The sequence below is a fragment of the Phyllostomus hastatus genome, unplaced genomic scaffold (genome assembly GCF_019186645.2).
Source record: "Phyllostomus hastatus isolate PE091 unplaced genomic scaffold, TTU_PhHast_1.1 phas_contig_17, whole genome shotgun sequence".
NCBI classification, from domain to species: domain Eukaryota; kingdom Metazoa; phylum Chordata; class Mammalia; order Chiroptera; family Phyllostomidae; genus Phyllostomus; species Phyllostomus hastatus.
The window spans coordinates 1017322-1030226 of NW_025333664.1; the positions used below are offsets into that span (position 1 = coordinate 1017322).

General features: G+C 71.8%; 1 protein-coding gene across 1 annotated transcript in view; it reads left to right on the forward strand.

Moving 5' to 3' along the window:
* LAMA5 (laminin subunit alpha 5) overlaps nt 1-12905 on the forward strand; it is a 41078-nt gene that overhangs the window by 1500 nt on the left and 26673 nt on the right. Inside the window, exons 2-6 of the mRNA XM_045832720.1 lie at nt 2609-2761; nt 9917-10034; nt 10303-10421; nt 10498-10668; nt 10760-10857. Coding sequence (XP_045688676.1) covers nt 2609-2761; nt 9917-10034; nt 10303-10421; nt 10498-10668; nt 10760-10857 — 659 coding nt within the window. The remainder of the gene's footprint in view (nt 1-2608; nt 2762-9916; nt 10035-10302; nt 10422-10497; nt 10669-10759; nt 10858-12905) is intronic.

Here is a 12905-nt window from a genome sequence, read left to right on the forward strand (position 1 = left end):
CCCTCTGCCCTGCCCCCCACACCCCGCACAGCTGAGATTCCAGATGGGGAAACTGAGGCCTAGACAGGTGCAGACACCTGCGGAAGCCTCGCAGCTGGACCCTGACCTGGCTGGGGGAGCGGCGGAGACCCAGGCCCTTGGTCTGTCCGGTTGAGGTCAGAGAAGGAGCTCATGTGGGGGTGTCCAAAGCCCCCCCGGAGGGCCTGGCAGAGCCCCGCTGCCCCTCTATGCAGGCAGCGGAAGCTCCAGGCCATCTCTGAGCCCCAGACCAGTCCTCTCAGCCCGCCCACGCTGCCTGGCCCCAGGGGACAGGCCCTTGAGAAGGGCCAGCAGCTGGGTCCCTGCTGGGAGGGCCCTGCGTGCTCCCTCCTAGCGCCTAAAGGAGCAGCTGGGGAGCCAGGCCGGGGCTGCCTCTCCTTAGCTGTGTGGTTTCCTCCCACAACCTCAGTCTCCGTGTCTGTGAAATGGGCGCAGTGCGAGGGCCCGCCTCACATGCGTTTGGAGCTGGTCGGTGGCAGCCTTGGTGCCAGGTGCCAGGGAGCTGGACCTGAATGACCAGGGTCAGCCTGCTCACCCAGCCCACGGTCGGGCAACAGAGGCCAAAGCCGTCCCTGAAAGCCAGCAGCCCCCAGCGAAGGGCGCCCCAGCTCTGAGGCCGCCGGGTGAGGCATGGCGGAAAGACCGGCCACCGTGTGGACACCATGTGCCCTTGGATGAGTCCCTGGGCCGGCCAGCGCTTCCGCCCCCTCCCCTAGGAGCAGGGGCTCTGCCCAGCACCCCGGCCCCCGGTGAGGCTGGTGGTAGGGCCTTTCCCGCCAACCCCAGCTGGAAGCCGGTGGCTGGGCACAGGAGGTGCCAGGGAGCTGAGGCCCCGCTGCCGTCCACCCGCAGAGCCCAGGCGTGTGCCGGCACGGGGGCTGGGCCACAGAGGACAGGGGCCCGCGGCTGCAGGCTCCCAGCTCCCGGGGGACCGCCTGGAGGAGCGGGGACAGAAACTGGGGCAGGGGTCCCCGTGGGGGCCTGGGTGAGCCCGGGGGGGGAGGGGCCGTGCGGGTGGCTCAGAGGGCCGAAGGTGGGTATGGGAGGAATTCAGGGCCGGCCCTGGGGCCGCAGGGGAAGCCGGGGGCTAGGCTGCCGGAGCGGTGACTCACTGGGAGGGGAAGCTGTTATTGCTGGTCCCCGTTTCCTTGCTGCCCGGCAGGACCCTCGGCAGCTGCCCCATCCCTGTGGCCCTGCCCCCCAGGTGTGGCAGCTCGGGGTGGAGGGCTCAGGACCACGGTGAGGGACAAGGCAGGCGTGTCGCCCCTCAACCCCAAGCTCTGCACGCCTGGGGAGGCCGTGAATGCAGAGTCACTGCCAGCCAGACAGTTCCAGGTCTGGAGGTAGAACAAATAAAGCGTGGGGTGCCCGGGGGCGTCAGGCCAGCGTGCTGGGTGGCCTAGAGCCGGGTGGGGGTGCTGCGGAGGAGGTGATGTCTGCACTGAGACAGGGGGCGGGAGATCGGGGTCCGAAGGCCCCAGGAGGGAGCAAGGCCCGCAGCGGGGCACCCAAAGCACCCAGCACCAGGGTCCCGGAGCCTGCTCTGCTGCCTGTGGGTCTCGCCCACCCAGATGCACGGCGGAAGCCTGGGAGAGAGGGTGGAGCGCCCCACACTCCCACCCCAGCTCCTAGGACGGGGTCCGGCCCCCTGGGAGGCCGGGCGGTGCGGTGGCCGCCTTTCCCAGCAGCGGCCTCTCGGGTTTCAGCCTGTGCCAAGTCCGGGAAGGCCGCCTTTGTGTGCACAGGGATGGCAGGTCTGCTTTCCTCCGGGGTGGGGGTTGGGCCGCGCCGGGCCAGCGGCCAGGGCCCAGCCCTGCCCCCACCCCACCCAGGGCTCCCAGCACCTGCCCCTCCCGGACGGGGACAGCAGGCCAGGATGCCGCTGGGAGCTGTGTTCTCCGAGGACCGGCCCCTGGCAGGTGTCTGGACCGTGACAGAAGCAGCTGCCAGGCCTGGGGTGGGGTGGTTAATCCTCGGATGGCCAAGGCAGGTGCCAACCTTACTCCCACTCTTTGGACGGGGACACTGAGGTTTGGCAGCTGCCGCGACCTGGCCGGGCCCCAGGGCTGGGAAGCCACAGGCCCAGGAGGTCCAGGTCCCGCCCTCTGGCTGCCCACATGCCCTCACTCCAGGGCCGATTCTGGCAAGCCACCAGAACGGCTTAGTTCCGGCCCTTTGGAGACCCGAACCCAGATGGCTCTGGGAGAGAGCCTGGCGGGGCGGCGGGAGACAGGCCGCTGGAGGTGGGCAGTGGGCCTGGCCCCTTTCCCCGCCCCCAGCTCCAGCTCCATTGGCCTTCTCTCCACTCCGAGCTGTTCCTGACTCAGGGCCTTTGCACAGACGGTCCCTCTGCCTGGAGCCACCTCCTCAGAGAGGGCCACCTTGATTCCTCCCGCACACCCAGAGCGGGTGCCGTCTGCCTCTCCACTCTCTCCGTTCCTCCGTAATGGGTGGGCCCGGAGTCGGCGAGGAGTGCATGGGTGGGCCGGGCGACGCGGGGAGGGCGACCGGAGGCGGCGAGAGGTCCCCGCCAGTCCAGGCCATCTGACCCGTCCCCGTGCCCCCGCAGGGCCAGTACTGTGACATCTGCACGGCCGCCAACAGCAACAAGGCGCACCCCGCGAGCAACGCCGTCGACGGCACGGAGCGCTGGTGGCAGAGCCCGCCGCTGTCCCGCGGCCTGGAGTACAACGAGGTCAACGTCACCCTGGACCTGGGCCAGGTAGAGTCCCCTTGGTGCCTGCCGCAGCCCCGCCCCCACGTCCCTGGCGCCGGGGCTCCCCTCCGGGCACAGGCTGGACGGGGAGGTCCCCACCCAGTGCGCCCGGACTAGGCCCGGACTGTCTGCGGGCGGCAGGCCCAGTCAGACAAAGGCGAGGCCGTGGGTGCCTCAGGTGTGCTCTTCCTGCCTCCCTGCAGCGCACGGGAGGAGCAGGTGCTGCCTGCGGGGCCAGGGAGAGCGGGCGGGGGGCTGCGGCCTGGCTCGGAGGTCGCCCCACGCTGGGCTGCAGTGCTGGCGTTTGCTGGGAAGCGGTCCTGCGCAGGGAGCTGGGCTCCGGCTTGCTGCGGTGGGCGGGCCCCAGGAATGCGGAGGAGGCCAGGGGAAGTGGACATTCCTGGGATACCTGTGCCGGAAGGCCACCTCGGGGTCAGGTGCTCCTGCTCCGGGCCCTGCAGGCGGGAGGGCGTGGCAGGGAGTTTCCAAGGGACGGAAGAGCCCCGCCACTGGCGGACCTGCCGGGTCAGACGCGGGCCCGGGGTGTGTCCTGCCCTCCGTGTGACTCTGCCGAGTGCCCGGCCTGTGACGTGGGCTGGAGGTCCCGCTGCCCCTGGGGTGTGGGGCTGGGGGGATGGAGCCGGCCCTGCCTGGAGTGGGGGCTACAAGGTGGATCCCGCCAGACCCCACCCCGTTGGGGGAGGGAGGAGTCAGGTCCAGGGGCTAGAGTCCAGGCCAGCCGGCCACTGCCCAGTCTTGTGACCTGGGGCGCTGCCTGCCCCCTCCTGAGCCCCCCCCACCAGGGCCCGGTGCATCAGGGGAGAGGCGGTGAAGTGTGTCCGTAAGCCGGCTGGCCGGCAGGGCAGGCCCGGAGGGTGGGTTTGGGGGGCACTGTCGGGCACCGCCTGCCCCGGCCTGCAGGCCTGGCCCCGTGGCCAGGTGGGCAGTGAGGGGAGTGGGTCCAGGTCCTGACAAGCGGCCTGGAGTCTCGGGGGCCGGGGCTTGGCTGTCGGTCTGCAGGAGAAGCAGCCCGAGAGGAAGGGGGTGAAGTGGCCCCTGGCCTGCAGGGCCCAGGTCTGGCTGGGCTCGGCCTGCTCGCCTGTCCCTGAGAGCCGGGAGGGAGCCTCGAAGCCCCGTGTGACCCGGGGTCCCCCCTCTGGCACTGCCGGCGGGGAAATGCAGCTGCCCCCACCCAGGGTCAGTCGGAGGAACTCGTGCTGAGCTGGTGGGTTCTCGAGCGGCTGCTCCTCCCCTCCCTGTGGGACAGGCCCGGCCGGGCTGGGGGAGGGGCCCGGGCCCCGGCTGGGGGCTCAGTGGCCCAGTCTCCACGGCAACCCCAGAGTGGCCTCAGAGCAGGTGGGCACGGTGCCCGGCCCGGTGCTGTGGTGGGGCCCCGGCCCTCTGGGCTCCGAGACCCCCGAGCCGCTGCTTCCTCACCTGCCAGCCCGGCTGTGCCGACCGGTCCTGGGCCAGAGAGGGGGCTCACCACCTGTGCGCCCTGCCTCTCCAAGCCTCAGTTTCCCCAACCGTGAAATGGTCCGAAGGGGGAAGAGGTTGGGGATGGGGACCGGGTCCCGCCTGCAGCACCCGGTCTGGGGCAGAGGAGCCCACGAGGGCAGGGAGGGAGGGCCCTGGGGGCCGGAGCCCCCGGGGAGGCACTTGGAGGGGCCGGCCTGGGACACATCCGCCTGGGCCCCTGCGGTGGCGGCCCTGGGGTCTGCACCGGCGAGCCTGCCCTGGGCCGGTGACGGGAGCGGCGGGCGCCTGCGGTCAGACGGGGCCGGTCCCCAGGGCAGGACCCTCCGAGCACACTCCCTGCTGGGCGTGAGAGCTGGGGCCCGGCGGGAGGGGCCTGGCTGCGCCCGCCCGGCCCAGGGGTCCCGACCCCGACTGGGGTTCTCCCCGCCGTCGTCATCACTGGGCCGTCGTCATTGTCGTTGCTGACGAGGGTCGGGGTGGGGCCGGGGCTCCCGCCAGGAAGTGGGGCTGAGCGGGCGGCGGGCTTGGGCACTCCCTGGGGCGGGCTGCCAGCCGCCTTTGTTCTGGGCTCTGGAGCGGATGCCTCGGAGGGGGTGGGGGCAGCCAGCGCCGGGCACCGGGAGGCCTTCCTGCCCCTGGGAGGCCCGAGAAAGGCACCGCGGGCCTGGTCCCAGCCGCATCTCACACCTGGTGGGTGGGCCGGGCGGGTGAGCCGGTCCCCCTTCCCACGGCCACGCCGAATCCTGTTCTGTTGTTCCCGTGGGGGTGGGTGTTGGGCCCTCCCCCTTCTCAGGTCGCAGCTGGAGAAACTGAGGGTCCAGGAGCCACGTCCTGGCTGGGGGGCCGGAAGCGGCCAGGGCCACGGCACCTGCCCTGTCGGAGGTGCGGACCTGGGCCGGGAGCCTTCCGGCCTGAGAGCCCTCGTTGGTCGGACCCTTGCTAGTGGCCAGCCCCGGCGCGAGTTCTGCCCCGGGTGGGGCCAGGTGGAGGGGCCCAGCAGGGGAAGGTGCAGAGGGGGCCGGGCCAGCCTCGGGGGTGGGCTGGGGTGGGTGCTGCTGCGGCCAGAAGTGTGGGTCGGGGGCTGGAAGTGCCGGGCGAGGGGCCTGTGCCCTCCCTGGGGGCCAGGACACCAGGAGGGGTGCCGAGGAACAGAGCTCTGGTGAGGGTGTCCCTGGACTCCTGGGGACACAGAGCACCTGTGGGGAGGGGCCGAGAGCTCGCCCGGGTCTCTGGAGAGACTCGGGCTTGTCCCCGCTGGCCACCTGGCCTCTGCGCCTCAGCCTCCTCGTCTGCACAGGGGGCCGAGGGCACCTGAGCACCCGGGCACCTGCTCGAGGGGCTTGGCTCCTCAGCAAGGCCCCCCACAGCTGCTTTGGCGGGACCCCCGGGGCCAGGCGGCACGCGCTCTGCGGCTGGCTGGCTCGGGGCTCCCCGGGCAGGGCTCCTGGCCCCGGCTGGGCGCTCGGCCATGTGTCTGGTCCCCCCGCAGGGCCAGCGGGTGGCTCCAGGGCAGCGGCAGGAAGTTCGCCCGAGGCCAGCCAGGCTCTGGTTACGGAGCCCAGCAGCCAGGACAGGTGTGGGGGCCGGACCGGACACGGGCCCTTGAGCCGGGCTCCCTGGGGAGGGCGGGGGCAGGCAGGGGGGGTCCTGGGTGGCCAGCGGGGGCACCTCGTGGTCCGGCACGGCCAGACTCTCCGCGTGAGCATGGGCGAAGCCTCCCTGGGCCCCTGCTCCCAGGACGGAGGGGCTCCCGGTCCTGGCCCGTGCGCCGCCCACCCCAACACACACGCCAGCGGGGCCCCCCACCTCCGCTCACTCTGGGGGCTCACAGATGCCCCCGCCACCTCACGCTGGACCCCCCCAGGCCCCGCCGCCCCCAGAGGCTCCTGTTTTCCATCCGCTTTTAAACAACCCCCACCGCGTCCCGCTCACCAGAGACTAAACTGTTTGGGTTTGGGGTCCTCGAGAGGTAAACTCCGCTTCCTGCGGCCTGGGGCTGGCCATCTGGCCTGACCTGGGGCGGGGGGCGGGGGGTGGCGGGGAGCTCTGGGCCGAGGCCGGGCCCCGGGCAGCCCCTGGAGGTGGGGGGGTTGTCTCTGAATCCCCTCCCCCAGCCAGCTTTGCTGAGGCGCTGGGTCACCCGGGGCATGGCCCTCCGCTCTAGCCCCTGAGCTCCTGCCCACCCGTCGGGTTCCTCCACCCCCACCCATTCCCTGAAAGCCCCCCACCCCTGCTCCGGACGCTGGTTCGTTCGGTGCCCACCCAGCAGCGTCAGGCCCCCGGGGCCGCTGCTGTGTTCTCCGAGTTTCTGTTTTGCTTTTCCACGCCCGGTCTCCCCTGGAGCCGGGGCCTCCCTGCCCGTGTGGGGACAGCCGGCGGGCCTTGGTTATTTACCCAGGAGGGGGCCTGCCCGCCCTGCCCTGCACCCCAGCCCCAGCCCCTGCGGTGGCCTTTATCTCCACCAAGGTTCCCAGAGGGGTATCTGCTAAGAGGGCCACACACACGCAGGGGACAGAGCCCACGGGGGGGGGGTTGGCCAGGAGTGGTCAGCACGGGGGGTGGGGCTCCAGAAGGCCGGCCCAGCGGTCTGGGTGGGGGATGCAGGAGGCCTGGGTACCCACTGTTCGCTCCGAGGGCGATGGCCGGGGAGCTGACCCGGACGCCGGGTCTAGGAGGGGTTTCCTGCCTCCGCCCGGCCACAGCCTGGGACCCTGGCTGGCCCCAGGAGTCAGCCCTGGGCCCTGCTTCCGGCAGGGCCGGGGCTGAGTCACCGGCTGCCCAGCGACTGACTCCAGCAGCGCCCGGGCGCTGGCGGGTGGGGGCCGGGCTCCCTCCTCCCCCGGAACAGACCTGGGTCTCCCTGCCCCGAGATGGGCCAGGCAGGCGTGGGGTGCGCTGGCCGGGCCCCCTTGTACCCGGGGGTTCCTGCCCTCGGTGAGGCGGGGGCCTGGCCCGGCAGGCTGTGGGCCAGCTGTCACCCTCTGCGCCCCGCCAGGCTTTCAGGGACCGTGACGCCCAGATCCCAGCCCCGACCCTGCGCCTGCCCCTCCCCCGCCTCAGCCTCTGCGGCCGGAGGGCGGTGTGGCATGGGGGGGCCCTCTGCAGCACCCCAACAGGGGGCTCGGGTGTCGGCTCGGCCACCCAGAGACGGTGGCATCTTCCTGAGCGAGGGATCCACCTCGCTGTGCTGCCAGCGCCCTGACCCCTGACCCCTGACCCCTGGCCCTCGCCCCTCCTCTGTGTTTGTCTTTCCGCTGCCCCTGAGCCCGGGTGGGGACGCGGCTGCCCAGGGCCCACGGCCTCTGGTGCCTGGAACCCACACGGGGCCTCCTGCGCTGGCCCTGGCCCCCGTCGGACCTCGGTCTCCGGGTCGGGGCGCAGACGCCCTCCTGGGGGGCCCTGGCCCCCTGCCGCCAGGCCAGGCGTGGGGGCTGGGGGCGCGGTGGCCGGGAGACCATTGGGCTGCTGTCCTGGAGACTTGCCCGCCCCAAAATAGCCAGATTGTTAAAAATAACTCGGGAGGCCTTTGTTTGGCTTTTGCTCTAAAAGACGCTCTTTCCTTCGGCAGAAAAGGCCGCGGCAGCGGGAAAGGTCAGCCCCCGCTGGCAGCGGAGCCTGGCGGGCGGCGGGGTGGGGGCAGGGCGGAGGGCGGAGGCCGGGGCCCACACCTCTCCGGGGTCGAGACGGCGGCCCCGGGAGCAGCACCAGGTTGGGAGGGACGGGAGCCCTGGGCCGCTGTCGCCCCCTCCCTGCAGACTCCCCTCCCCGTGTGCAGCAGCCTCGGGGACAGATGTCCGGGCCCCCAGTGACAGACCGATGGCCAAGTGGCGGGGGCGGGGGCGGGGCCTTTCTTGAAGCACGGCCACTGAGTGCAGTGGGTGGGCGTGTGCGGGAAGTTCCCAGGACGCCCTTGTCCTGCCTGACCGGTGCCCCTGAATCAGTATTCGTGCCGGTGCCCGCAGCCGGGGAAACGCGGTGGGCCGCCGACACAGAGGGGCAGCCCGGTGGCCTCGCTCAGGGAAAGGCGGGGGCGGGTCCCGGGGGCTCGGCGGGAACCTTGAGTCTCCTGCGGGGGGGGGGCCTTCGGCGTGGGGGGGGGGTGCAGCTGCGCCCGCCCCCAGAGCAGCCCGTGTTTGTGATCCAGGCCCCCCGCGGCCCCCCAGGACTCCCTGGAAGGCCTCAGGGTTGGCCAAGGTGCCGGCTGGGTGCAGGGTCCCTCCCCCAGGGGCCGCGTCCCTCCCCGAACCGAAGCCCCGGAAGATGACCTCAGAGCCTGGACGTGGGTGAATAGGCCACCCCCCCACCCCCACCTCGGGGAGAAGCCACCCAGCTTCATGCGGACCTTCGGGAAGGGCGTGGATGCAGGGCGGGCCTGTCTCTGGGGCCGGGGACGCTGCCCACCTCCCCGGCACTCCGAGCCTCCTGAAGGCTGGGCCTCGAGGGGTCGCCGCCCCTCCACAGGGTCACCACGTCAGCCTCAGGCCGACGAGGGCTGGGGGGTGACTGTGGGCCCCGGGCGGCCCTGGAGGGGAGCCCTTCTCTGCCTCAGCTGGTCCGAAGCAGAAGTCCACACCGGTGGACGCCCAAGGGTGGGGGGCCTGCTCCCCTGGCCGGCCAGGGCCCCGCTGAGGGTGCGTGCAGTGGCCGAGAGCATGACATCACCCTGGAGGTCTGTGGACAGTACAGAGCCCGCGGGGCCGTCCCCACGAGCAGGCCCTGGCTGGGGGGGTAAGGGGGGCGCCCCCCACACGTGACATGTTCTCCAGTGTGTCTGGGCCTCCCACCCCGGAGTGCAAGCTGGGGTGGCCGTGTCCCCGATGCCCTGCCCCGTCTCCTTGGAGCCCGAATCCCTCGCACAGAGCCCAGCCCGGACCAGCCCGGACAGCAGCTCTTGGCTTTGGAAGCGAGGGGGCGGGGCTTACTTGCCCGTGGGCGGGGCTGCCAGCACATCTTCACATCCTTCCCTGCGGGAGGCCCAGCCCGGGGTGGGCACTCCCGGGGGGCTCAGGGGCGGACAGGAGGCCTGCACGCTGGGTTCAAGGGTGGGGCCCGCCCACACGCCCGCCCTCTCGGGGGTCCGGGCGGCCCAGCTGCCACCTCGCGGCCTCGGGCTGAGCGGGAGCGTCTGAGCCCACGCTGTCCCTGGGCCCCAGCGCCCCTTTCTGGGGGCTGTGGCCATCCGGGTCAGGCGTTCCAGACCCCGACGTGGGGACCCCGCCTCGTGCCTCGTCCCTGGGGCGTTTACAAGGCACCCCACTTTCCAGCCTGTCTCCTCTGTCGGGGCGGCATCGGCCCAGGCCCCTGGCACCTGGGGCCTCCTGGCGAGGGCGGGTCGGAGAATGGGCAGGCAGGTTCGGAGGTGGCTCCGAGGACAATGGGGGGTGACCAGGTGAGACTGGAACAGGGGCCCCCTCCCAGGAGGGGGCGTCCCCTGCCAGGCGGGCAAGGAGGCCAGGCTTGTTGGGAGCGAGGGGCCGTGCCTGGCCGCGTGACCCGCAGGGGGTGAGCTCCTGAGTCCTGCTTGCCCAGCCCCCCGGCCCGGGGGCAGCTCCCTGAGCAGGTTAGCCCTCTCCCCGGGGTGCCCCTGGACCCAGAGGAGAGCCCACAGCTGTGGGACCAGGCGGCCCGCACTGTGGGGCGGGGCACCCCTCCAGGCCTCACCGCCCCCCCCCCCCGCCACAGGTCTTCCACGTCGCCTACGTGCTCATCAAGTTCGCCAACGCCCCGCGGCCCGACCTCTGGGTGCTGGAGCGCTCCACCGACTTCGGCCTCTCCTACCAGCCCTGGCAGTACTTCGCCTGTGAGTCCCCGGAGCCCGGGGCTGGCCGGCGGGTCTCGGGGTGGCCAGGTCGCCCTGCTCTGTCACCCTCGGCTTCCGCGCAGGCCAGGACCGCCGGGGCGCATCCCCAAGGCAGACATCCCCGGCGTGGGTCCCGGCTGGGGCCCGGCGCAGGTGCCGCTCAGGTGCCGCCCTGTGGCTCTCTGCAGCCCGGCTTCAGCCTGGGCGGCTCCTGAGGCGGCAGAGGCCAGCACTGGCCCCGGCCTCACGTCCCCGTGCGTCCCCGCAGCCTCCAGGAGGGACTGCCTGGAGCGGTTCGGGGCGCGGACGCTGGAGCGCATCTCCCGGGACGACGACGTGGTCTGCAGCACCGAGTACTCCCGGATCGTGCCGCTGGAGAACGGCGAGGTGCGTCGGCGGGCGGGGCGGGGCGGGGCCGGCCCCGGCGCAGAGCTGGCCTGACTCTCTCTGGTCCCGTCCGCAGATCGTGGTGTCGCTGGTGAACGGGCGCCCGGGGGCCACGAACTTCTCCTACTCGCCCCTGCTGCGCGACTTCACCAAGGCCACCAACATCCGCCTGCGCTTCCTGCGCACCAACACGCTGCTGGGCCACCTCATGGGCAAGGCGCTGCGGGACCCCACCGTCACCCGCCGGGTGAGCGGGTGGCCCGGGCGGGCGGGCGGGCAGGTGGGGGCCGGGGTGGCGGGGCCGGGGCGGGCGGCGGGGCGCTCACAGCCGGCTGCAGTACTATTACAGCATCAAGGACATCAGCATCGGCGGCCGCTGCGTCTGCCACGGCCACGCGGACGTCTGTGACGCCAGGGACCCCGCCGACCCCTTCAGGTGAGGCTCCAGACTGCCTGCCCACCCCTCTCTCCGGCGGAGGAGCCCCGCCTCCATGCCTGCCTTCTCCCCAGCCCGGTGGCCACCACCCCCAGGCCTCAGTTTCCCCGAGTGCACGGCCAGGTGGAGGGGCAGCGCCCTGGGCCCCTCAGCCAGCGGAGGTGGGCTCTGGCCTGCACCCTGAGCCCAGGAGTCACCAGCGAGATGGTCGGCCTGAGGCTGCACGCCCCTGTGCTCTGGGCTGGGCACTGTGCCCACGCCCCTGACCTTGGCCCCCCACCACGGGCAGGGCCAAGGCCCCGGGCCCACAGACTGGGCGTCAGCGGGTGATGTGGGCCCACACCATGCTCTCGGGTCTGGGGCCTGCTCTGTGCCTTCCGCTGGGGCTTTACTGCCTGGTTTGCACCCTGATTTGCACGGGGGCAAGCGGAGCCCAGACAGCACAGGGTCTCACCCCCGTCTCGTGGCCAAAGCCACGGCCGGAAGCCGACCCCAGACCGGTCCATGGTGGCCGATGGGCCTGAGGAGGGCGGGCTCGGGCAGCCCTGGGGGCTTCTGCCTGCGGAGCTGGCGGGGTGGAAAGCCGGGCGGGCTGGGAGGGGCGCCTGCTCGGGGGCGGGGCGGTCTGGGAGGGCGCCGGTCTGCCTGAGCCTGTCGGGGCGGTGCCGGCACCGCCCGGCCTCACCTGCACTTGGGCGTGAATGAGCTCAGCTAGCCCCGAGGGCCCAGACTCCGGCACCCAGCACCCAGAGTGCCCACTTGGCAGCCTGCCTGTCCTCCTGCCCGGCTCTGTGCGTCCACCCTCCCCACTCTGCACTGGCACGGTCCACGGTCCTTGCTGCCTGCGTCCCAGACTCTCCGGCCACTCGGACAAGCCCCGAGATCGTGGGTTCGCGTCTCACAGCCCTGCCTGTAGGCTGCCCGGCCACTCCCCGGCCCACAGGCCTGGCGCCTCTCGGAGTCCCCGCAGAGCGGGTGGGGGGCGGGGGGCAGGACACCTATCCCGTTAACACAGCTCCGCCCTCCCGACCTCATCACCCCCCAGAGACCCCAGAGGCTGCCACTGGGGGGCCAGGTTCAGTAGGTGGCTCTGGGGGAACAAGAGCCGTCAGTGGTGACTGGTGTGTCCCCTGGACGTCTGTGCTAGTTTGTCCGCCGCCGTCTGGACGGCTGATTTGGCCTCACTCTCGGGTGAGCGGTCAGCTGGCCGCAGACTTCCGGTCGAAGGCCATGTCTCTGGACACTTCGGAGGCGGCCGCTCACGGTCTCTTGGCGTCTCTGGTGCCCGGGGCGTCCGCTGGAAGCTACAACGCTGTCTTCCGGGTGCTCCGTGGTGTCAAAGGCAGATGAGTTTTTTCTGGCTCAGGACCCCAGCTTTGTGACTCAGACTCTGACCCCCAAGGACCCCCCCCACTGGCCGCCAGTGCGCTACCTGCCAGGTCCCTTCCTCTGTCCCCTGTCCCCGCTCTCTTGCTGGAACCCGGGCCGCGCGTCCCTCTGTCTTGGATCTGGACCCTGCCTCGTCTTCCGGACTGTCCTCCCGCTGAGTCTCCCCTCTGCCGCGCAGCCCACCCGTCGAGTCTTAAACACGATCGTTTCGTTTTCTGTCTGTAGACATTCCGGCGGGCTCTTTGGGTCGCGTCTGCTTGTTTTTTATGGCATTCCTTTTCTTTCTTAATGAAGCTCTAGATTCCTTAGCTCGTAACATCTGACTGTGCTTACCACACGGTTTCTGCCCGGTCGTGACATCTCGGGGGCCGGGGCCGTGTCTGCCGCTGTGGCTGACGCTGCTCATCACTGGGGCGCCCCCGTCCCCCGGGTCGGGACGAGGCCGGCACCATGGCTCTGCGAGGGCCTTTGCCAAGCCCGCCTGGGTGCCCCCGCCTGGCGCCACCCCTGCGTGAATGTCTCGGTTTAGAGGTGCCCCCCGGCCGTGTCGGTTGCCGGAAAACCCAACAGCAGCTGTGGCCCCAGGTTCCACTTCCGAGACAGACAGGCTGCCCGCAGCCGCCCCTGCTGCCCTCCCCTGGAGCCCCCCCCCACCCCCA